The sequence below is a fragment of the Sus scrofa genome, chromosome 3 (genome assembly GCF_054392235.1).
Source record: "Sus scrofa isolate SSC_HxYL_T2T_F1_AM1 chromosome 3, Sscrofa_HxYL_maternal_Yorkshire_Landrace_v2.0, whole genome shotgun sequence".
Taxonomy (NCBI): domain Eukaryota; kingdom Metazoa; phylum Chordata; class Mammalia; order Artiodactyla; family Suidae; genus Sus; species Sus scrofa.
This window is the reverse complement of record NC_139385.1, coordinates 57,853,537-57,877,948: the sequence shown is the minus strand read 5'-3', so window position 1 is coordinate 57,877,948 and position 24,412 is coordinate 57,853,537. Positions and strand designations below refer to the sequence as shown.

The window sequence follows — 24,412 nt, the reverse complement described above, 5'->3', positions numbered from 1 at the left end:
TGTCCTGGGCAGGGGAACGACTGGGCCAGGGCTCCCCATCCCTGTGAGGCCTTTGGGCTGGTGCTGGTCCCGTGTAAACATCTGGGACCCCCTGTCCTCCTGCCCTAGGCCAGGCTGAGAGCATCCAGTTCACCAGACAGTTCCTCAAGGTTGTCCACCAGGTGCTGTCCTGGGCCCCGGGCACACAACCAGGAACTAGACAGATCAAGTCCCCCTAGAGGTGATAGGATATAAAATAATATTGATAAAAAAATTATAGTTGGGAGTTCCCTGCTGGCTCAGCAGTTAAGGATCCAATATTGTCACTGCTGTGGTTCAGTTTATTGCTGTGGCACAGGTTCGATCCCTGGCCTGGGAACTTCTGCATGCCATGGGTACAGCCAAAAAAAAAAAAAAAGAAAGAAATTACAGTTGAAAAGGAGTAGGGGGGTTCCCATCGTGGTGCAGCGTAAACAAATCTGACTAGGAACCATGAGTCTGGGGGTTTGATCCCTGTCTTCTCTCAGTGGGTTAAGGATACAGTGTTGCTGTGAGCTATGGTGTAAGGTCACAGATGCAGCTCAGATCTGGTGTGGCTGTGGCTGTGGCGTAGGCCGGCAGCTGTAGCTCTGATTTGACTCCTAGCCTGGGAACCTCTCTATACCACAGGTTCTGCCATAAAAAGACAAAAGCCAAAAAAACAAAACCAAAAAAAAGAAAGAAAGGAGTAAAGTTACAGAAATTACACAGGATAGAGGACGGATGGGAGCACCCAGGGAAGGGCTTGGAGGGAACATGTCATTTGAATACAGACCTGAAGGGTGAGAGACAATCCAAAGGAAAAGCTTTCTGGGCAGAGGGAGGGTGAGGGCCAAAGTTCAGGGCTGGGGATGAGCTGGTGTGTCTGTGGACCAGGGAGGTGGTACATGTTAAGGTCTCAGCTGGGGACAGATGGAAAAGGGCCTTGCACCCCCATGGGGGCTCCAGTTGTGGGTAGGAGTGACCCAGGGATGTGAGCGGCCCAGTGCCGGGAGCTGCCTTCTGCTCTGAGCTGCCCTCCTGCTGCTGGTAGAGGATAAGCCTTGGGGCCCGGAGGGCGGCCAGGCTGTACTGTCACTAGGCACCACAGACTGGGGCAGGTGGAAGTGACAGAAGTGTGAGAAGCATTTAGGGGGCCCTCGTACAGCATCTTAGGAGTCAGATGGAGAGAGGAGGCATGGCCAAGGGGCCGGGGAGGCCCAGAGCACAAGGGGAAGACTGGGTCTCCTAAGCTCTGGACAGATTGCCTGGAGCCAAGCCTCTGAGGGGCGTGGGACACACGAGTGGTCATTGGGGCCAGGGCAGCATTCACTGGGAGAATGGACCAGTTACCCGATGCTACTCTGAATTCACTGTCTTAAAATATATATAAGGCCTCTCTCAGTTCATTTGGAATCCAGATGGAAGTCTGACTGTTTTCTTGTTTGTTAATTTTCTCCACTAAGAATCCCGGGGAAGGAGTTCCTACTGTGGCACAGTGGGTTAAGGAGCCAGCCTTGCCACAGCTCTGGCATAGGTCACAGCTGCTGTTTGGATTTGGTCCCTGGCCTGGGAACTTCCATATGCTGTGGGTGCAGCAAAGAAAAAAAGAAAAAAAAATCTCAGGGAAACAATGAATATATGACTCAGGTTCATTGTGAAGCCAGTGGGGTCATTTTGGGGTTGAGGGCTCGGGGACTCCCCCTTCCCTTTGTGTTCTGGGCACAGGCCTTAACAAGGTCCCTCGTTCCATGCCTCTCCACCCATGGATAAGCCAGACTGCGTGCAACTGGAGAGCAGAATGGAGGTGGGCATCTCTGCTCGGGGCCCAGCATGCACCAGGGCTCGGCAAGTGTCCCCTTCTCAGGTAGTTCTTGAAAACCCAACACAAGAGGGAGTTCCTGAGATCGAGCTCCTGTCAGTTCACCTGTTGGGTGGAAGAGACTGGTTGAAGACAGCGTACTGCATATCTGCTTCCAGCTCTCCTAGGAAGGCAGAAAAGATCTCCAGGAAGAATAAAGAAGGAAACTCTTATGCAAAGGGGCTTAGAGAGGATTTCCCGTCGTGGTTCAGTGGAAACGAATCTGACCAGTATCCATGAGGATGCAGGTTCTATTTCCTGGCCTCACTCAGTGGGTTAAGGATCCGGCATTGCATTGCCATGAGCTGTGGTGTAGGTCCCAGATACTGCTCAGGTCGGGCATTGCTGTGACTGTGCAGTAGGCTGGCAGCTGCAGCTCTGACTCAACCCCTAGCCTGGGAACTTCCATATGCCACAGGTATAAAAGCAAAAATCAAAACAAAAACAAAGGGTTTTAGAGAATGTCGCAGCAAAGGCCTCAGAGCCACCCCAAAATGTGAGGCAAACCAGTCACATCAAAGAGAGGTGTTAAGCTCAATGAAATGAAGACTTAACACCCAAATCAAGAGTTACAGGACAAACAAGAGGAAAAGAAAAAAAAGGAGAGGACAATGAGTATAATCAATATTCTCAGAGACCTCAGAAGACATTACCTGTAAACAAAAGAATTAACGATCTTGGAAGTGAAACCATGATTCCTGAATTGTGGAAAATTTCATAAATAGGTTGAATAGCAGATTGAGTACCCTAAAAAGCAAGGCACTGTAGCCTAGAATTTCTATCAAGTTCCATAGGCGAAGAGAGAGATGAAAATACAAAACAGAATTAAGGGTCATGGAGAAGAGGTCAGTAGTTCCAATTTTCATTTAAAAGGAGTTCCAGAAAGCAGGTACCAGGAGAACCGAGAGAAGGAAATGATCATAGTAAAATTCTTTTTAAAAATATCTTTGTTTTGGAGTTCCCATCTTGGTGCAGCAGAAACAAATCTGACTAGGAACCATGAAGTTGCGGGCTCAATACCTGGCCTCGCTCAGTGGGTTAAGGATCTGGCGTTGCCATGAGCTGGGGTGTAGGTCACAGCCGTGGCTCAGATCAGGCGTTGCTGTGGCTGTGGTGTAGGCCGGCAGCTGCAGCTCCGATTAGACCCCTAACCTGCAGCCCTAAAAAGACAAAAGACAAAACAAAAACAAACAAAAAACTTCATTTTATTTGTCAATTATATCTCAATAAAGCTAAAATTTAAAAAAGTATGGGTAAAAATTTAAATAATCAAGTAATAGTAAAATTCTGAGTGTTGGTTCGTTTCATCTTCCCAGCAGTGCAGTGAGGAACCCAGGGGAGATGGGAACAGACTTTTCCAGAGCCCCACAACTAGGACAGGGATCTCCTCCTGTGTCTGCCTGACTCCAGAGCTGGGCTCACACTCAGACATACTGGCTACTCCCTAGAAGCTTATGTGGTAGAACAGTTCCTCCAGGTAGGGGCCACACGGTATTAACAGGTGATCGTGAAAAGCAGTTCTGTTGCAAACACATTTCAAGTGTCAGAGGAATAGCCGTGAAACTGCTCCTAATGTAAGATTGTACAAATATGAAATATCTTGTCTCCCATGAGCTGCCAGCTAGCTTGCTTTTATGTATTTATTAATTTGGGCCACATTCGTGGCATATGGAAGTTCCCAGGCCAGGGGATTGAATCTGAGCCACAGCTGCAACCTCCGCAGTGACCTGAGCTGCTGTAATCAGATTCTTAACCCATTGTGCCACAGTGGAAACTCCTATTTCTTTATTTTGGAACTATAGGTGATGTAATAGATTATATAAGTTACAAGTGTATAATATAGTGATTCGCATTTTTTGCGTGTGTCTTTTTAGGGCCGCACCTGCGGCATATGGAGGTTCCCAGGCTAGGGGTCTAATTGGAGCTGCAGCTGCCGGCCCTAAAATGCCACAGCAATGCCAGATCCGAGCCTCGTCTGTGAGCTACACCATGGCTCATGGCAACGCCGGATCCTTAACCCACTGAGCGAGGCCAGGGATCGAACTTGCAACCTCATGGTTCCTGGTCAGATTTGTTTCGACTGCACCATGATGGGAACTCCGTGATTCACAATTTTTAAAGGTTATGCTCCATTTAGAATAAAGTATTGATTGGCTATATTCCCTGTGTTGTCCAGTATATCCTGTAACTTATTTTATACCTAGTAGTGTGTACCTCTTAATCCCTCACCTGTATATTGCCCCTCCCCTTCCCCACAGGTAACCACTCATTTGTTCTCTATACCTACGAGTCTCCTTTTTTGTTGTTATATTCACTAGTATGTTGTAATTTATAGATTCTATGTAGTTAGAGTGGTCGCTATAATGGAAACAAACCAAAACAAGTCAAATACTCCATTGCCCTCTGGATGAAGCTCTGTCCCAGCTCAAGCTTGACCTTGGGTCCCTGACTGGCCCTGCCTCCCTGCCTCTGCTCCCTATGACTGTGACACCTGCTCACCTTGAGTCACACACCTGCCCATCCCTGCTCCCACTTTGGCTCACTCACCTGCCCTGGGGCCTCCTAGCCCCTCCCATCTGCCCCCAGTCCTCCTCACACCGTGTTGGCTTTCAGACCTCAGCCTGGACACATCCATGCTCAGCCTGGGAAACCTGCTCTGGGCCTCAAGTCTGGGATGGGAGCTCCTCTGATGTATTTCTCCCATCAGTCTTTGGTATGCTTATTATAACGGGTTCATTGTCCGTCTCTCCTCGAGAACGTAAACTGAGGCCAGTGGCTGTGTCTGCCCTGTCTCAGGCTGTATCCCAGGTATAAAGGCGATGCTCAGTAAATACACGATGAGTGGGTAGGTGCATGAATGAATCTAGGCCTCATCTAACTGAAATCGTCTCTCTAGATGGAAGGAAGAATCAAAAGCCATTTATCTTCCTCTGGGCCCTGACCTCTCCTCCATGATGGTCTCACAGGTACCCACCTTGGCCAGTTCAGCCCTCTGAGAAGGGGGAATGCTTGGATATTTCCAAGGAACTTCTCAGAGCATGTGGTAAGGTTAGAATCCTGATGCTTATAGAGAGTAGCATGTAAGGCAAGTCTTACAGCCTTTGTTATTTGCAGTTGTGAATGGTTTTTTTTTTTTTGGCCACACCCATGTTATGCAGATGTTTGGGTGCCAAGGATCAAACCTGTGGCACAGCAGTGACAAAGTCAGGTCCTTAACCTGCTGAGACCAGGGAACTCCTGTGAATGGGAATATTAATAGGGGGGTTGTGAGGATTAAGTGCCATTATGTCTGTGAGGGTCTAGGAGAGTGCCTGGAATGTAGAAAGTACTCAGTTGAAGAAGCTGCTACTGTTTTTTTTTTTTTTTTTTGTCTTTTGTCTTTGTTGTTGTTGTTGTTGTTATTGTTGCTATTTCTTGGGCCGCTCCCACGGCATATGGAGGTTCCCAGGCTAGGGGTTGAATCGGAGCTGGAGCCACCGGCCTACGCCAGAGCCACAGCAACGCTGGATCCGAGCCGCGTCTGCAACCTACACCACAGCTCACGGCAACGCCGGATCGTCAACCCACTGAGCAAGGGCAGGGATCGAACCCGCAACCTCATGGTTCCTAGTCGGATTCGTTAACCACTGAGCCACGACGGGAACTCCCAGAAGCTGCTACTGTTATTACCCAATTCCCTCACTTCTCTGAGCTCAGAGAGAATGGCCAGGTTGAGGCCATAGGCTGAAGGCAAAGGTGGGACTCAGATCCAGGACTTCCAGCTCCCAGTCTGGGGCTCTGGCTTCTCCCCTGCTATCTTCCCTCTCAGATCCCAAGGTTTTTGATTCCCAGGTCACTCGTCTGCATCCAGCTGGCACAGGGCATCTGTAATACACACACCACCCTGTGCTGCCAGAGGCCACCGCAGAAGCCAAGAAACCAGCACCGAGCATCCCGGATGGAAATTCCCCAAGACACCCTTGGGCCCTCAGCTCAAGTTCAGACAAAGAAAGGCTTATGTCCAGACATCTTCCCAGATCAGCAACAAGGATGTGACTTGAGAGCACTTAGCATCAGTGTCATAAAACATGAGGATTGATGACCCCCTGTGACTGGGGCGAATGCCAGCGGGAACAAGCAGACTCTGATTTGGCCAGTGATGCTTCCCATGTACCTTTTGTGTACAGGGCCCCAGCCTTGATTCAGCCCGGGGTTAAAATAACATGGCACTATACTATGTCCATGGGACCCCTCATACATGCATGTGTGCACCTGATTCTCATGACAACATATGAGGGGGTGAGCCTGGGACTAAGAAGGTCTCCCCAGTTTTGGAGATGAAGAACTAAGACCCAAGGAGGTGAGAAGCAATGCCGCTTAGGTTACATAGCCCTCAATCTCCTGACTCATCATTACCCAGGGCTCTTGCTGACAGAGAGAGGTGGGAAAGCCAAGGTTGGTTGGTTGCCCTGGGCTGGAGCTGAGTAAGGGTAAGAAAAGACAAAAGGGAGTTCCTGCGGTGGCTCAATGGTTAAGAACCTGAAATAGTGTCCATGAAGATGAGGTTCGATTGCTGGCCTTACTCAGTAGGTTAAGGATCCAGCATTGCCACAAGCTCCAGAATAGGTCACTGATGCAGCTCAGATCCAGTGTTGCTGTGGCTGTAGTGCAGGCCAGCAGCTGCAGCTCAGATTCGTCCCCTAGCTCTGGGACTTCCATATGCCCTCCAGGTATGGCCCTAAAAAAAAAAAAAAGAAAAAGAAAAAGAAAAATGATAAGACGAAAGAAGAGATGAGAAATCCTCCAAGTGAAAGAAGGAATGGAAATTTTCCATCACTGTGAACCAGGAAGGAGGGTGAGGGGCTGTGAGGACATGGTACCCTCAAGCATCCCTCCTACCTGTTCAGTATTACTAGACTCTTACAACCCCCTGGGACAGGAGATGGGGATTTGGATATATCTTGTATGGGGATGGAGGCATGAAGAGAGGTTCTTTCCTTCTGACTGAGGGGAAATCACACGGGTCACTGGGCAATCAAAAGAGATCTTTCCTATAAGTAGGCAGCGAGGAGTCCACCACCACAATGATACTTGACAATGTTTCCACATGGTCAGGTGGCTCAGTTCTCTTATGCCTTCCAAGTCTTTCCAGATCATGAGAACCACGGGATCTAGACATGCTTAATTAAGGAGTTCCCACTGTGGCTCAGCGATTAACAAACCCAACTAGTATCCATGAGGGCGCAGGTTTGATCCCTGGCCCCACTTAGTGAGTTAAGGATCTGGCATTGCTATAAGCTACAGTGTAGGTTGCAGACACGGCTCAGATCCAGTATCATGGATGTGGGTGTGGCTGGCAGCTGGCTCCCATTCAACCCCTAGCCTGGGAACCTCCATATGCCGTGGATATGGCCCTTAAAAAAACTAAAAATATAGAAAAGAAATGCTTATTAAAGAAGCAGGAAATTCTTTTCCTTCCAGAAACTACTGACCCTGATTCTGGTCTAATGCTCTAAGATGCTGAGAAATCCCTTGACTCCTGTGAAGACATTTCTAGAAGTTGTTTCCAACATCATTGCTTTAGTACTTCTTGTGGAATGTGTCTACTGATGACAAATTCTCTCAGTTTTAAACTCTGAATGTCTGAATTTGCCCTTTATTTTTAAAGGACGTTTTGTTTGTTACAGAATTATTGGTTGACCAGTTATTCTTTGAGCTCTTTGAAAAACTGTTATTCCATTGTAGTCTGGCTTCTGCGATTTTTGTCACAGACTTTTTGTCATCATCTCAAAAACGTCTCTGACACAGACATCATATGTACTGTTATTCCGCTGAATGTCTTTTTCTTCTGGATGCCTTTAGGGTTTTCTCTTTACCTTTGGTTTTCAGCAGTTTGACCATGAAGTGGCTGGCTGTGGTTTTCTTTGTATAAATAAATTCTCCCTCCTGGGTTTTGTTGAGTTTATTGAAACTATGGCTTGATAGCCTTCATCAGTTTGGGGAAATTTTTCTGCAATTATTTCTTCAATTTTTTTTTTTTTTTTTTTTTTTTTTTGCTTTTTAGGGCCACATCTACGGCATATGGAGGTTCCCAGGCTAGGGGTCATATCTGAGCTGCAGCTGCTGGCCTATGCCACAGCCACAGCCAAACTGGATCTGAGCTGCATCTGTGACCTGTGCCACTGCTTGCGGCAATCCAGATCTTAACCTGCTGAGCCACAATCTCCTGTTAGTCTTTTTAAACTGTGTCCTACCTCTTCCTTATATTCCTTTCTGTTTTTTTTTTTTTTTTCTCTTCCATTCATTTTTGGTCCATTCAAACTTATTGTAATTATTGATATGGTTGGGTTTATGTCTGTCATTTTACTATTTGTTTTCTAATTATTTCTTTTTTGTTCTCTGTTCCTCTTTACTGCCATCTGTTGTGTTAAACAATTTTTTTTTTTTTACTGTACCATTTAAATTCCCTTGTTGATTTTTTATTTTTTTATTTTATTTTATTTTTTATTTTTTTTTTGTCTTTTTGCTATTTCTTTGGGCCACTCCCACGGCATATGGAGGTTCCCAGGCTAGGGGTTGAATCGGAGCTGTAGCCACCGGCCTACGCCAGAGCCACAGCAACACGGGATCTGAGCCGAGTCTGCAACCTACACCACAGCTCACGGCAACGCCTGATCCTTAACCCACTCAGCAAGGGCAGGACCGAGCCCGCAACCTCATGGTTCCTAGTCGGATTTGTTAACCACTGCAGACGACGGGAACTCCCCTTGTTGATTTTTTAAAACGATTGAGTTACTTGATTAGTGGATCTTATAGGGATTACAGTACACATTTTAATTTATCATCACAATTTACTTCAAAATAATATTAAACTGGAGTTCCCATCGTGGCTCAGTAGTTAATGAATCCAACTGGGAACCGTGAGGTTGCAGGTTCGATCTCTGGCCTCACTCAGTGGGTTAAGGATCTGGCGTTGCTGTGAGCTGTGGTGTAGGCTGGTGACTACAGCTCTGATTAGACCCCTAGCCTGGGAACATCCATATGCCACAGGAACGGCCCTAGAAAAGGCAAAAAGACAACGATAATAATAATAATAATAATAATAATATTAAATTAATTCCAGTAAAATATAAAACTTTCCTCCAATATACTTACTTTTTCTCTCTCCTCCTTCATGCTGTTATTATCACATATATTATGTCTCCATATGTTATAAGCCAAAGCGTACAGTGTTATAATTACTGATTTATGCACACTGTTTTAAAGAACTTAAGAGTAGACATTAGAAAAAGTGTATTTATGTAGTCTTTTAAATTTACCTACATAATCACAATGTCTGGCTCCCTTCATTTTTTTCCCCCGTAGATTCAAATTATTTTCTTTCAGCCTGGACTTCTTTAGTATTTCTCATAAGGCAGGTCTGCTATTAATGAATTCTCTCAGTCTTTGTTTATGTGAGAACGTCTTTTCAATTTTCAAGGATAGTTTTTGCTGAACAAAGAATCTTGGATGATAGTTTATCTTTTCTTTCAGCCCTTTAATTATGTCATTCCACTGCTTTCCAGCCTCCATAATTTCTGATGAGAAGTCAACCTAAATTCACAGTGTCAGTATATAATGAGTCATTTTTCTCTTGTGGCTTTCAAGATTTTCTCTTTGTGTTTCAACTATTTGACTATGATGTATATAGGTATGATATCTTCATGATTATATTTTGGATTATTTGAGCTTCTTGGATCTGTACATTTGTTTTTCATCAAACTGGGGAATTTCGGGCTATCATTTCTTCACATATTTTTTCTGCTCCTTTCTCTCTCCCATTTTTCTGGGACTCTCATCACATATATGTTGATGTGTTTAATATTTGCCCACAAGTAACTGAGACTCTTTTCATCTTCAGTGTTTTTCTCTCCGTCCTTTAGTTTTGATAATTCCTATTAGTCTGTCTTCAAGTTTACTGATTCTTCTGGTCTGCTATTGAGCCCCTCTAATGAATTTTTAAATTTCAGTTATTTCACTTTTCATTTCCATTTGGTCCTTTTATATTTTCTATCACTTTATTGAAATTCTCCATCCACTAAGTAACTGGCCATATTTTCCTTTAATTTTTAAAATATGGTTTCCTTCAGTCCTTTGACTGTATTTTAATAGCTACTCTGAAGTCTTTGTCTGCTAAATCCAGCATCTTATGATACTCAGAGACAGTTTCTATTGACTGAAGTATTTGTGTTTTCCTGAGTGTGAGCTATACCTTCTCATTTCTTGGCATGACTTTTAATTTTCTGTTGTACAGTGGGTCAGGCACACATGCATCTCTGTGGGGCAAATGGTTTCAGCTTCTGATGGTCACCTGTGTTGTCAAGGTTGCAGGCAGTGAGAGAGAGATGTGGTTTCCAATTTGTTCTCACTTTCACTTCATGTCCATTTTTTTTCTCTATCTTCTGATGCTGCTGACCTGGACATGTAGAGGGACCAGCCTTCCACAGACTTCTTCCCCAGCTGCCACAATTGTGTAAGGGACTCATATATCACTCATCGTGGTTCTTCCTTTACCAAACCCTAATACAGAATCCTGACTCTCTGCTAAAATTTAAACTTCATCTTTTCATTCACTTTATTAATTCCTTTTTCCATTAAAAATATATTAATTACAGTTACTTTGAAATCCTTATCTGCTAACTCCAACATCTGAGTCATCTCTGGGTTTTATTTCTATTAACTTCATGATCAGCCACTTTCTCCTTCTTCTCATGTCTAGCAATTTTTTATTGCCTAGCAAGCTGAAGATTGTAAATGATATGTTATAAAATCTGGATAGTTCCCGCCCCATGCCCCCTCCCCATAAAGAGTGTTAAGCTTTGTTTTGGCAGGCAGTTAAACTCCTGGCAAATCGTACTAATTCTGTCAAGCCTTGATTTTAGGATTTGTTAAGGCAAGTCTGTTTCAGATTTTTCCTTATTTATAGAGTGCAGCTCTTCTCTTGAGGCATGGTCTTAATCCCAGTGTGTAGTCTTTCTGGGATCTCAACAGAAAGTGCAGGGGTTCACCAGTGTCCTTTATTTGGGGTGGGCATGAACCTCAGTATTTCCTGGGAGCTATATGACCTCTGAAATCTCTGTTCAGCAATCAGCTCCCCCCCACAGTTATTCTCTTCAAGCCCTCTTGAAGTCTCTCCCTGCTCATGCACTGCCTAAGCATTGACCAAGCATCCAGGGGATGCTTTCATGTAGATTTGGGGGCTGATCCTTCTCTGTGACTTCTTCCTTTCCAGACCCCTGCCCCCTCAAGTCACAGCCACTTTAGCAGTTCTGTACTCTGATCTCTTTTTCCTCCACCCAGCATGATCACCCATGCTAGAAAGTTTTACTGCCAAGCATTTTAGGAAATATGATCAGGGATAAAGATGAAATGAACGTAGGAATTATTTACTATGATTCCTTCTCTCAAGAACCATTGCCCTACGTTAATTGCTGTCCAGTGTCCACATACAGTTGCTTTACTTATTTTGTCCAGTTGTTTTCAGTGGTAAGATAAGCCTGATGCCAGCTATTCCATCATGAGTGGAACGTCCTTTTCTGTACTCAAAGGGGCTGAGAGAGGCGATGGCATTTGTGTGGTTAAAAACATAGATGTGTTCAAATTCACCCACGTTCCCTCTTGGTCTCTGAGTGTCCTTAGGCTGTACAATAAATCCTTTCTCTGTAGTAACAATAGAAGCTATAGCCCTTATTGAGAACCTAAAATAGACAAAGGACACAGTTCTAAGTATTCTACATGGAATAATTTATTTTACCCTCATACTCACTCTGTGATAGAGGTATTACCATTCCCATTTAGAGTTGCAGGAACTGAGTTATGTTAAGGTTAAGTTGCTTGCCTAAGATCACATGGCTAGGAGTTCCCCACGTAGCTCAATGGTTAATGAATCTGACTAGGAACCATAAGGTTGCAGGTTTGATCCCTGGCCTTGCTCAGTGGGTTAGGGATCCGGTGTTGCCGTGAGCTGTAGTGTAGGTTGCTGTGGCTGTTGTGTAGGCCGGTGGCTACAGCTCCAATTGGACCCCTAGCCTGGGAACCTCCATATGCTGCAGGAGCGGCCCAAGAAATGGTAAAAAGACCAAAAAAAAATCACATGACTAATAAGTAAAAAACCAGGATTTGAACCCATGCAGCCTGACTACAAAGCCTGCTCTATTAACCACTACACTACTCTGCCATTTAAAGGTAATCTCAATTTTTTTTATACTTTTGTTATAAGTTATAAGAAAAATCACTTTATCAGCAAGAGCTCTAAAAGTTACAGCTTTGGATTTCCTGTTGTGGCGCAGCGGAAATGAATCCGACTAGGAACTATGAGGTTGTAGGTTCAATCCCTGGCCTTGCTCAGTGTGTTAAGGATCCGGTGTTGCCGTGAGCTGTGGTGTAGGTCACAGATGCGACTCAGATCTAGTGTTGCTGTGGCTGTGGTCTAGGCCGGTAGCTATAGTTCCGATTTGACCCCTAGCCTGGAAACCTCCATATGCCGAGAGTGCAGCCCTAAAAAGCAAAAAAAAAAAAACAAACAAACAAAAAAAAAACCTACAGCTTTTCTTCGCCTGCTGCACTGGAGACACGTGGGAGCTGTCGGCCTCACTCACTCTCTTAATAAGTTTTCCTCCTGTCCAGGCCACCCTCACCTTTCACTCAAGCTTTCCTTGTTCCTCTTCATGGGCTTCTCTGCCTCCAGGTTTGTTCCTGGAGCAACAGGACCAGAGAGAAAATGCAGGAAGCTGAGCTAGGGAGTGCTGGTGAGGACCAGGGCCACAAAAATCAGTCCAACCATTGGGCTAGAGGGACAAGCAACCCAAGGTGATGAGGAGCAGCAGAATGAACAGCTGGAGACCTCAGTTGGAGACCAAACCTTCAGAAGGAAGTTCCCGGCCTCAAGACTGGCAACTGGCAGGGAGGAGGCAGATAGGAGGCAAGGCAGAGACCTCAAGGCCAGCCAATGGATGGGAGGCAGGGGTGGTGGCACACACCAGCCACATGCCAGCCATCCCTGTGTCACTGCCTTCAGAGTGAATTCAAACCCTGGCTCTGCCTCTTACCAGCTGTGAGCACTTGGGGGACATTTCTCTCTCTCTCTCTTTTTTTTTTTTTTTTTTTTAATTTTAGGGGCACAACCATGGTATATGGAAATTCCCAGGCTAGGGGTTGAATCCAAGATACAGCTGCTGGCCTACACCACAGCCACAGCAACGCCAGATCCTTAACCCACTGAGTGAGGCCAGGAATCAAACTCGCATCCTCATAGATACTAGCAGGGTTCTTAACCTGCTGAGCCACGACAGGAACTCCAGGGGCGTGTTTTTTAAATCTTGGTTTCTCCTCAGCTTCATGAAACAAAAAACCTAAGTAATGATGACTTAAATGAGACAGAGGTTTAGTTTTCTTAAGTAATGAGAAATGCAGAGGTAGGCAGTGTTAGGTTTAGTTTGGCAGCTCAAGTCATCAGAATCCAGGAACCTCTATTCTTATTTCATGGCTCCAGGAACAGCCATCATAACCCCATTTCAGAAAGGAGGAGGGAGAAAAGCAAATCCCTCTCCCTTTAGGATAGTTTCCTAGGAGCCACCCTCAGTACCTTCTGCTTATATCTCATTGGCCAAACTATATCACATGACCATCTCCAGCCATGAAGGAAGCTGGGAAATGTAGTTTTTAGTAGAACACATTGTCATCCCCAACAAAATTAGGATTCTGTTAGAAAGAAAGAAGACCAGATACTAAGTCTGTATAACCAGAATGCTGTTATTTCCTCCATTGTTAGGGTTGATGTGAGGATGAAACCAGGTAATTCTTGTCAAATACTTAGCAGGTACCTGGCTCAATAAATGGCAGTGAGTATTCTTGAACTTGAAGAACTTTTCTGATGCCCCATCTAAGAGGCTGGCTCCTCTGCGGAATGCTTGCCAGGACCACCCACAGGGTGAGGGCCCAATAAATACTTTCTGCCTTGACTCCTCTAAGCCCCACCCAAAGAGAGGCCTCTCAGGAGGGGCTGGTGAGACACAGTCTGGGGCCTTTTAAAAACACTGCATTGGAGGAAATTGACTCTTTGATTTAATATCTCTTTACCCAGGGGCTAGGGGGCTAGAGGGCTAGGGCCTTGGCCTAGATAAGGAGAGGGGTATTCATTGTTGCTTGTTTTCCTTCTCCCTCTTTAGAGAACTCTGGTTTCAGCCCCAGATTCAACCACAAGAGGAGCTGGGCCATCTTTCTTACCCCAGGGGCTGTTCCTGATTGATCTGAGCCATTGTGTTTGTATTAATTAGGGTAGATCTAAGGGCTGTAACTATGCGGCACCCTAAACCCAGCGGCTTAACAGCAAAGAAGCTTTTTTCTCTCTGTGTGGCCATCTTGAGCTCAGTGTTCACGTTAGTGAGAGACTCTGCTCTACACAGACATTCAGGGCCCAGGTGCCTTCCACCTTGTAGCTCTGTCCTAGAGTTGTGTCACTGTTACATGGTTAAGCCTGGTCACTGCCACATCTGGGCACCAGCTGTAGGGTTAGGAGGTTGGGGTGTGGGGGGGGGAGAAATGCCCAGGGTAGTAAGGGCTCCACCCAGAAGGGGCACACTTCACCTCTGCTCACAGTTTGCCGGAGGGAACATAACCATGTTCCCAGACTGTAGGGGTTTGGAAACACAGTCCCCAGCTACATGTGTTCAGGAAGAACTCTTTTTGTCGCCACAGAAGCGGGGAATGGGTTTGGTGGGGGGCTGGCAGGCTCTGCCCCTGCTCACCCGCGGACACCTGTGCCCATCCTTCTGTTTAGAATGGATGAGCAATGAGGTCCTGCTGTGTAGCTCATGTTGCGATAGACCATGATGGAAGACGGTGTGAGAAAAAGTATGTATGTATGTGTAGGATTGGGTCACTCTGCTGTACATCAGAAATTGATACAACGTTGTAAATCAACTATACTGTAATTAAACAAACAAAAACAAAAATAAAAACCCCACACTTCCACCTGCCCCCAGGGAGATAAAGTAAGAATGGAAAACACACAGTAGACAATGGTCCATTGCAATGATTAAATCCTGCCAGACAGAAATGACAAATACATGTACCATTGCCATCAGAATTCTCCTTATCCAAAGTCAGGAACTGAACAGAGTCAGATAATTTCTGGAGCTATCTTTCCTTCATGAATTCTCATGCTTGTTATCCAAAACTCAGGACTCTGATAGATTTGGATAATGTACTACACTACCCATGACCTGAACTCACTAAAAATAACCCTCATTCTCTGAATTCAGGAAACACGGGGATGTGGATAGTGAGGATTCCTGGGCTCCCTGCCTTGGCAGTGAAATGATAAAGCTCAGTTGGCCACCTCGGTTCTGCTTTCTGGGACCAACCCCCTTGTCCCCTCCTCCAAGGCCCCAGCCTCGCCCTCCAGAACCCTCCCTGTCCATATCCCTCTGACCACAATGGAAGTAGGTGTTGAGAGGTGTGCCCTCCTTTGGGACTGTAAAACTGCCCAAGTTTTCTGCTGGTGCAAGCTGGGAGCCCTAAGAATTATTGTATATATATTTTCATTTTTGTCTTTTTAGGGCCACACCTGTGGCATATGGAGGTTCCCAGGCTAGGGCTCAAATCAGAGCTGCAATTGCTGGCCTACACCACAGCCACAGCAACACCAGATCTGAGCCGGGTCTGCGAACTACATCACAGCTCACAGCAAGGCCAGATCCTTAATCTACTGAGTGGGGCCAGGGATCAAACCTATGTCTTCATGGATACTGGTGGAGTTCATTACCACTGAGCCACCACGGGAACTCCCAAGAGTTACTGTAAGTCCTCATTAGTCATGGGCTTTTGGGGACTAGGCTTCTGACCAGAATATAATTCCCTCAAAGATCTGGTCAGTTTCTGGTGCATTTGCTTCCAACCAGTTCCTTGGGCAGTAACCATTACCAAAGTTCTTTTCTCAATATAGCTCTGAGAGTTGCTTTGTTTCTTGGCTTCCTCATCCTACCCATCACTCTCTCACTCTCTCCTTTGTTTGGCTGAATGTTCAGCTCATAAATCTTAAAGGACATTGGAAAGATTTTTTTTTTTGCATTTTTCTATTCTGTTTGGTTCAAAAGCCATTTCCTTTTCCAACAGTGTGGAGCCTTCAATACCTGGTATCCCTCTTTTCTCTTCTCCCTCTACTTTCAAAATAGCCAGCTCTTGCCTGATCCCATCTCTTTCCTTAAGGAATTTTTTAAAAGTTTATTTCTGTCTCTCTTCACAGCTCACAGTGAATGGTCCATATGGGTGGGAGGTTCTGTTCCATGTGGTCCTTCAGGGAACCAGGGTCCTTTCATCTTGGTCTTTATCTCCCCCCTCCCGCCTCCCCAGGTTTGACATGATCTGCATGGCAGAGGCTGGTCATCAACATGTCACGCTTCCAGCCAGTGGGAAAAGAGAAGAGACAATGAGTGGGAGACTCACTTGCTGTCTTAAGCCTCTGTGTCCAAAGGACCCCTTCACTTCTATTGGCAAGAACCTAGTCACACGGCCACACCTAATTGCCAAGGGGTCTGAGAAATGCTATTGCCATCAGGTGCCATGTACCTGGTTAAGACATTTTTTTAACTTGTAGAAGAAAATGAATTTTGATGGGGGGCTAGCAGTCTCTGCTACAGTGGAGGTCTTACTCCTCTTGCCAGCAACTGTTTTAGGGATGGCATGGGAAAACTTCCAGCCAATTCAAAATGAGGGATTGTTCATGAGAAGCTTAACAGAAAAGTCTTCCTTGCTATAAGAAAGAGACATAGGAAGGCATGGTCCCTTCTTCATTGCCAGGACATTGTCATGTCAGGGTGCGATGTCTGGAACCTGGCATCAATCTTGTGATAGTGAGGACAGCATACTGTGGATATGGTACACACTCTGTGGCCAGCAGTGCAGGTAGATACAGGAACCCCAGATCCTTAATGATGCTGCTGGATCTGAGCTGACTGCCCCTGGAGCCAGCTTCCTTCTGGATTTCCTGTGTGTGACATGATACAGTTCCTTTTCCTTATGGTTTAAGCTAATAAATGGAGGCTTTGTTATCTGTGGCCATAAATCTCTCACATTTCAGCTGAAGTTGGGCTGGATCAGAGGTTGTGTGAATGGGTTCTGTGTGGTCCCATAGGTCTGTTTGATGGGAGGGCTTGGGTGATACCATAAGGCAAAAAGAAACAGACCCCCTTATCACTCCCTAGGTGGTCCTAGCTCTGAAGAAGTGGGCTCCTTCAAGAACAAAGGTCCCTCGTGGGTGTCTTGGGGTGCTGTCACATACATCAGCTTGTTAGATGCTCATGGCTACGGTGTAACAAGCAGGTAAATGTCACCAAGTGACCCCATTTTGCAAGAAGGAAAGGAAGGCTCAGAGAGGTAGTGTGCCTTGGCCAAGTCTGACAACAGGTTAGGGTTGGAACCACAGACTTGGCCCTGGTTCTCCTAGACTCCTGGTCCAATGCTCTTGATGGTTACACAGGACACCCTCTGCTGTAATAATTGGAGAAAAAGCATCATATGACATTTAATAAATACTTAATATGAGGCAGGTAAAACCCATATCTTTAGGAAGCCTACCATCTAGTGGGAGAGCAGAAACAAATGAACACACAAGTAAATACCCAAGTTCATATTGTAATAATTGCAAAAGGGAACAGAATGGGAGCCATGCAAAGACTAACGAGGGGAAGCAGATCAGGGAAGTCACGTCTGCAGATGTGACATTAAGCTGAGACCCAAAGGATGAGCAGAGTGGGTGATGGGGAGGAGGAGAAGGGCACCATGGCTCAGGGAAGAGCTGCACAGAGACCTGAGGGCTCTGGAGCTGGACTGCTTAGGTTCAAATCCTGACCCTGTGGTTTATCACCTGTGTACCCTTAAACAAAGCATTAACCACTCTGGATTCATTTTCTTCCTCTTGTCAACCCCCTACCTTGCCAGGATCTGTGAGGAATGAGTGAGATGAGTTGTGTCGAAGTGCCTGGTACATAGTAAGGGCTCAGTAGATGTCAGCGGCTCTTACGGGGCTCGTTATGGCTTTTGGTCTGTTCTATGAGTACTGGAAAATGCACCCATTAGGATCAACTTGGTTGCAAGGGACAGCAACCCAACTCACAATGGCTTAAGCAACACTAGGGGGATTTATTGAGAGATATAGGTTTGGATGTGCTGAGAGATGTAGGTTTGGATGGGCCATCAGGAATAGCTGTTCCCAGACACATAGCATTGTCAGCTGGATTCAGTCTCTTTCTCTCCACCTTTTGCTCTGCTTTCTCATAAGGTGGCTACATTCTCAGGCTCACTATCCTCACATGGTGGCAGGGTGACCACATATCTGCTGTAGTAAAAGAGAGTGCCTCTCTCCTGCTTGTCCCAGGGCCAGTCTCCTGCATGTCTCTTGTCGTCCTGGCTCCCATCCGGTGCCCATCCCTGAGTCAGTCACATGGCAGTGGAGGGGTGTCATGGAGTAGGGAAGAGAGGAATGCTGATGGACCCGTCATACCCCCACATGTCTGAAACCACTGGCCTGAGGCTGGCAGCGGCGGGGGAGTCTACAAAGGAAATTGGGGTGCTGTTACCCAGTCAGGGAGAGGAATACTGAGCAGGCGGCCACAACAAGTGCTGAGTGAGATCCAGCCACTGGAGGTTTCAAGCAAGGGAAGGCCAGGATCTGATATTTATCTTGTGATGACCACTCTGGTTGCTGAGCAGAGACAAGAGGTCAGAGTGGAGGTGGGACGAGACAGTGGAGGATGGTGTTGGGAGTCCAGGAGGGAGAGACAATGGCGTGGCCTGGCTGGTTTGCCATAAGGAGCAGAGATGGATGAGAAAGGCACAGTGCTGGGGCTTCATGACAGACTGTGTAGAGTGGGGACAGGCAGAGCCCAGTCTAAGAGCCAGGGTTTTGGCCTGAGCAGCCAAGATGGGGAGCTCAAGGAGGGGCTGATTTGAGGTAAGGTGGAGTGTCCAGCTTTGGCCATCCTGCATTGGAGGAGCCCCGGGACGTCACAGGGAAGAGTTCTGGAGGCATTTCTTTGGGGTGTGGGATTTCACTTCTGGGCATTCTTGTCTGGTTGTTATGAAATATGAGAAGGATGAATAAATTGCATAATGCCTGGTCTGCCCAGTAGAATGCACTAGAACCAAGGGAGGCCTGCCCTCCAGAGAGTTGGGGCAGGAACAACTTGCTGGGCTGTTTGCAAGGAATGGGTTCCTTAAACGGCCTGTGTTCATCCCCTTCCTTAAGACTCAAAACACCTCTTGAAATCCTTGTGCAGCTGGGGGGTCAGGAACCATAGGCCAGGGGCAGCCAGTCAATGTTGGTTCAACGACAGGGTCCCAGCCCACAGGAGCGAGAAAAGAGGAGCATGGATGACATGGAAGATGTCTGGGCTGCAGACACACAGCGCAGAAGTTGTGGCCCATGCAGCAGGGCGTTCAGAGGTGAGAGGGTTAATGCATAATCCAGGGTGGCTTCCCGGAGGCAGAACTAGAGTGTCATCAAAATTATTCCCATTGTGGCTCAGCACTTACAAACCCGACTGGTATCCACAAGGACTTGGGGTCGATCTCTGGCCCCACTCACTGCGTTAAGTAAGGATCTGGTGTTGCTGTGGCTCTGGTGGAGGCCAGCAGCTGCAGCTCTGATTCAGACCCTACCCTGGGAACTTCCATATGCTGTGGGTGTGGCCCTAAAAAGAAAAAAAGAAATTATTCCAGGCAAAAGGAAGACCATGACTGTAGGTGTGGGGTGCAAGCCTAGGTCTTGGAGTGCACTCCACCCCACCCCAAAGCAGCTGGGTCTCTGGAACTTTCTAAGTGGGACCAGGACACCAGTGCCTCCAGGGCCTCCCATACCTCCTGAGGTCTCAAACGAGGGCTCAGGGCCACCCCCCATTAGGCTTCCCCCCTTATCTGAAGAAAAGCCATTGGCCCCCTCCAAAATGGCCGTCATTCCCCTACCTCTGAGGCAGCCCTCAGTGGCCACACCCCCACCCCCACAAAGAGTTCTCAGTCTGTGCCCCTCCCCTGAGCCTGTCCCTCCCCCAAGGCAGGGGCCCAACACCCAGCTTGCTTTCTGCCCCATGAGGCCTTTGGGGGGTGGGGGAGGGGTGGATGCATGCCAGCCTATGTGCCCCTCTGGGAGGGGAGCTTGAGGCAGCTGGGAAAGACCTGGCCTGGCACTTCATGGGTGCCGGGAGGTTGTATGGGGGGGCATTGGGGATTGCCTCCAGCTCCCCTCTCCAGATCCTGGGGAAGAGGGTGGCCAGCCCAGCCTCAGTGGACCTGGGTTGGCCCCAGAGCTGGCAGGCCCCAGGCTAGTGAGCAAGCAGGGGAGTCAGCTTCCCATCCATTAGGCCCCTGGCCCAGGCTGCTAATGCCAAGCGGACATTCTGCTCTCAGCCCTGGTATCCACTTAGGCATCGTTAATATTTTACACTGCGTAGCCAGGGGATCAATGTCTCATTTCTAGCTCGGTGTTTATGAGCAGTCATTGACGCTTTCACTGGGGAGAAGCTCAGAGCACCAGGGGAAACTGAGGCAGGGAGCAGGGCGGGGGCAGCTCAGGAGGACCCCTGAGATGGTGTCCTTTGCTTGCTCTCCTCTCTGCACCACCCCCCCGCCCCCGTCCCCAATCTCTCTTAGGTCTGGCACCCTGTACACACCACAGTCCTGGAATAGGGGCCATCAGAGCCTTGACACAGGCCAGCTCTTGTCTCACTCAATCCTTTACCAGCCGCTGGAAAGGCTGGATCACCACCTGCATTTTATGAATGAGCAGGCACAGGTAGGTCATATACCATGGGGCTCTTAACCAGGCTACTGATTGGTGGGAGCTAGTTGGGACACAGGCTAGATTTTGCTCAGCACTCAAGTGTGTAAATTAGATGGGAGGCTTTTTAACCTTTCTAGACTTTTACTCACAAGCAACTTGTGGGCTCCAGCAGAGCCAGTGTTCTCCCACAATCATTAGCATCTCTACTTAGAACTCTTGCCTTTGGTCAGTGGAGACTAACCACATGCCCACTTAAATGGAATTGAAAGCTGTGCATTTGCAGTTCTTTAAAAATATCCCCAATAATTTGGTCTTTTAACCAGGTGTGTTAAATAGTGAGGTTGAACTGCAGGGAGAAAGAGAAGCCTCCGCCTTTCTCCTCACTTTTCACCGGAAGCAGTGCGGGGTTGGGAGACAGCATCTCTGCAATTCAGTGAGCCTGGGCTGCGTTGGTATCCCCTGCCATACTCCACCCTCTAGGTTTCGGTTTTCTCACCTGTAAAATGTAGGAATGCCTCATGGGGGAGCCCTTAAGGATTACAAGTAAACCTAAAGGCTTGGCTCACTTTCACCAGCTCCAGCAGGGCTTTCAGCCGCGCCCGCTAGGGTTTCCTACCCTTCCCGGCACGGGCCTCTGCACCTGGGGCGCAGAACACGCTGGGTATTTGATGAATAAGGACAGAACGGGTAGCAGAGGCTCCATAAATGGAAGCTGCTGCTGTTCGGACCCTAGGTCCAAACAGGACTCACGCTTACGAGCGTGGTGCAGAGCTGGATTTACCCCTCCACTAAGACAGAGAACAGAACGGCGCGGGCTTCCAGACCTTAGTCCTGGGGTGGTGAGGACATCGTGGTGCACAGCGCCCGCTGGGGGGCAGCAGAGAGTCACGACTCCGGCCCTCAAGCCCCCAGTGATCTGGGGTTTAGAGGATTCCGGGCTCCGCCCTACTACGCCCCCTCTTCTCCCCTTCCTTTCTCCTTCCTTTCCGCGGCTTTCCTTTCCTACCCGGTGTCCCCAGGCAGGAAGAAAGCGATCCACAAACGAATTAGCACTCCCTTGCCCTGCCCGAGCGTAGCACTTGGCATCCGCTCAGCTCTTTCCCACAGCCGGAAAAGCAGGCACCAGCCCCTCTTTATGGAGGAGGAGGAGGCTGCAAGTCTGTGACTCGACCAAGGTCACGCAGCAAAGTTAGGACTTGAACTCAGCTCGTAGACTCTAATGCCAAGGCCCAGCTCCTTCCTAAAGCCTCGAGCGCATGCTTTGGACACCAACTTTGGACACAAACTTTTCAACGGGGGGCAGACCACGGCCAATCAATCTCCGGCCAAGGGCTCTGATTGTTGTGGGAAATACCCTGGGGCGAGGGTGCTTCCTGGATCTTCCAAAGGCCAGCTCTGCGCTGTCCTGCGGAGCGGAGAGCTGCGGTGGCCAGACTCGGAGCCCTCAGCCAGGAGAGTGGATCCTGATTCCCCAAGGGGAGTGTCACTGCGGCTCCCTTCCTCTCTGGCCCCAGCCCCCTCCTCAGCCACTCGGCCCCACCCTGCACGGGAGATTCGGTGAAACCGCGGACCGCGCGGCCTCCCCAGGGGCTGGCCGGGTAGCGGTGGCTTTGCGCCAGGTTCCGTCTGGGGGCAGGACCGTGAGGGGAGGGGCCGCCTCCCTCCGCCCCTTCTCGGGTTCGTGCGGGGGGGCCGCAGGGGACTCCTCCCGGGGTGGTCGCTGCGCCTAGGCCAATGAGCGCGCGGGGAGCGGCGATGGAGGCTGGGGCAGCCGGGAGCGCCCGGGACCCCCGCCGCCGTAGCGCCCCCGCTCCCCCAAGCCCGTGGGGCTGGAGAGGGGGTGGAAGAGGCGCGGCGTCCGCGCCAGGCATGGAGGCACCTCTGGCCCAGGCCGGCCACCTGAGCTGTGCTCCGCGCTGCCGCCGCGCGTCGAAGTTTGCGGGCTGACTCGGAAAGTTGCGCTCGGACTCCACCGCCGCGCCGCGTCCAACCTCCCAGCCGGCCCCAACTCGCCGCCGCCGCCCTCTGCGGGGCCCCGGCCCCGCCGACACCCGCAGCCCCGCCTGCCGGGGGCATGTGAGCCACGGTCTCCCCTAGAGGCCGGGCGGGCTGCACCGGCCCGGCGCCTTCCGAGGCAGCTCGCGGGCGAGGGGCACGCCCCGGCCCCAGGCAGCCCGGGCCGCCATGGGCATCCAGGGCATGGAGCTGTGCGCCATGGCCGTGGTGGTGCTGCTGTTCATCGCCGTCCTCAAGCAGTTCGGCATCCTGGAACCCATGTCCATGGAAGGTAACGCTTGGCCACCCGCCCCTCCACTGCCCTGCACCGGGGGCCAGCGGTCAGTGGGGTAGGGGAGCAGCACTTGGAGTCCGGGGCGCGGGCACCCGAGTCCGGTGAGGAGCGACCCTCAGGGACTCTGCGCTCTGCCGCCCTGCTCGCCTCGGCAGCCGCCCCCTCCCGGCTCTGGAGGGCCGGCCTGGAACTAAGGGAGTAGAAAGGGCTGGGGCTGTGAGAAGCCCCAGAGGGGATGGGGCCGCGGAACTTGGGGTGGGCGTGAGAGAGATGCCGGGTTACACCTTGAGTGGGCACCCCTGACAGTCCTAGGCCCTTGGGTCTGAGCCTCCGCCACCGGTGAGCACAGCCCGTTTGGCCGCCGGCAAACGGGAGGTGGCACAGGGTGAAGGTAACAGGAAGGACCCTCAGCCCAGGGTGTCCGCTGCAGCAGCGGCGAGTAATATAAAACCTTTGCCGCGTGATGGGGCCATCCCTGTCGCCCCCTAGCCCACATCCAGTTCCCTTTCCCCAGCCAAGGCTCAGGCTTGGGGATCAGTAACCAAACCCTCGGCGCCGCATTTCCTTCTGTCCCAATAAAATACTGAGGGGACAGATCTCTTAAATCAGACGTTGCCTTCCTGCGTGTGACCCCTGACAGGGATCCTTAGGTCCCTCCCCATGACCTCTGGGCAGGTTACAGGTGAAGGGCTGTAACTTACCTGCTGAAGCCCTGTGCCCCTGGACTATGGGGAAGGGGGTCGTCTGTCCCATTCCTGTCACCTGTGTGCCCATGCTGTCCTCTCAAAGGAGGATATGTGTCCTGCCTGCCTCAGCACTCTGCTGACCTTGCCAGGCTCCAGCTCCTAGGACTGAAACCCAGAGGCCCCAGAGAGGGGAGGAGGGAGAAGCAGCCCTTGCCTCTGAACTGCCAGGCAGCCCCTCCAGCCTGGGGATGTACTCTAATCCTCTACAAAGGGCTGCTGAGGGCAGGAGGGGGCAGAGGGCCAGAAAGCAAGGCCTGGCCCCCATTTGGCCTTCAGAGCCAAGGGCTGGCTCTTTATCTGAAGTCCATGGCCATGTGCCCCTCAGAGGCCATTGGGCTGCATCGAACCTTTTCTAGGTGAGTTCAGGAGGCCTAGAGAGAAAGGTCTTGCTCAAGGTGGTTCTGAGAGGTACCACCTTGAACTGTACATTTTGGTTCAGGAAGAAAATTGCCCAAACTGGACCTGCACTTGGCTGGATGGATGCGGCCTCTGGCAGGGGGAATCTTTGACAGGGGACTTAGTGGGAAATACAGGTGGGGCTGGGTGGGCATCCCACACAGCCATGCCTTGAGGACCCATCTCTCCTGCGGCCACTAGCCCACCCCCTACTCCCTACCCTATCCCTAACTGGAGCCTGCCGTGGGCATAGTGGCCCATGGTATCTGGGAAGCCATGTTCCCCGTATTGTCCCACGTGGGACCTAGGAGCACTAGCCAGGCTCACTC

At 49.2% G+C, this 24,412-nt stretch overlaps 1 protein-coding gene across 2 annotated transcripts in view; it reads left to right on the top strand.

Moving 5' to 3' along the window:
- KCNIP3 (potassium voltage-gated channel interacting protein 3) overlaps nt 1-24,412 on the top strand; it is a 93,440-nt gene that overhangs the window by 37,787 nt on the left and 31,241 nt on the right. Inside the window, exon 1 of one of the 2 annotated variants that reach the window (XM_003124836.6) lies at nt 22,385-22,938. The exons of the other annotated variant lie outside the window; for it this stretch is intronic. Within the exon in view, the coding sequence (XP_003124884.2) occupies nt 22,836-22,938 (103 nt within the window). The 5' untranslated portion in view covers nt 22,385-22,835. Of the gene's footprint in view, nt 1-22,384; nt 22,939-24,412 lie in introns of those variants that run through there. 2 annotated transcript variants of the gene reach the window in all.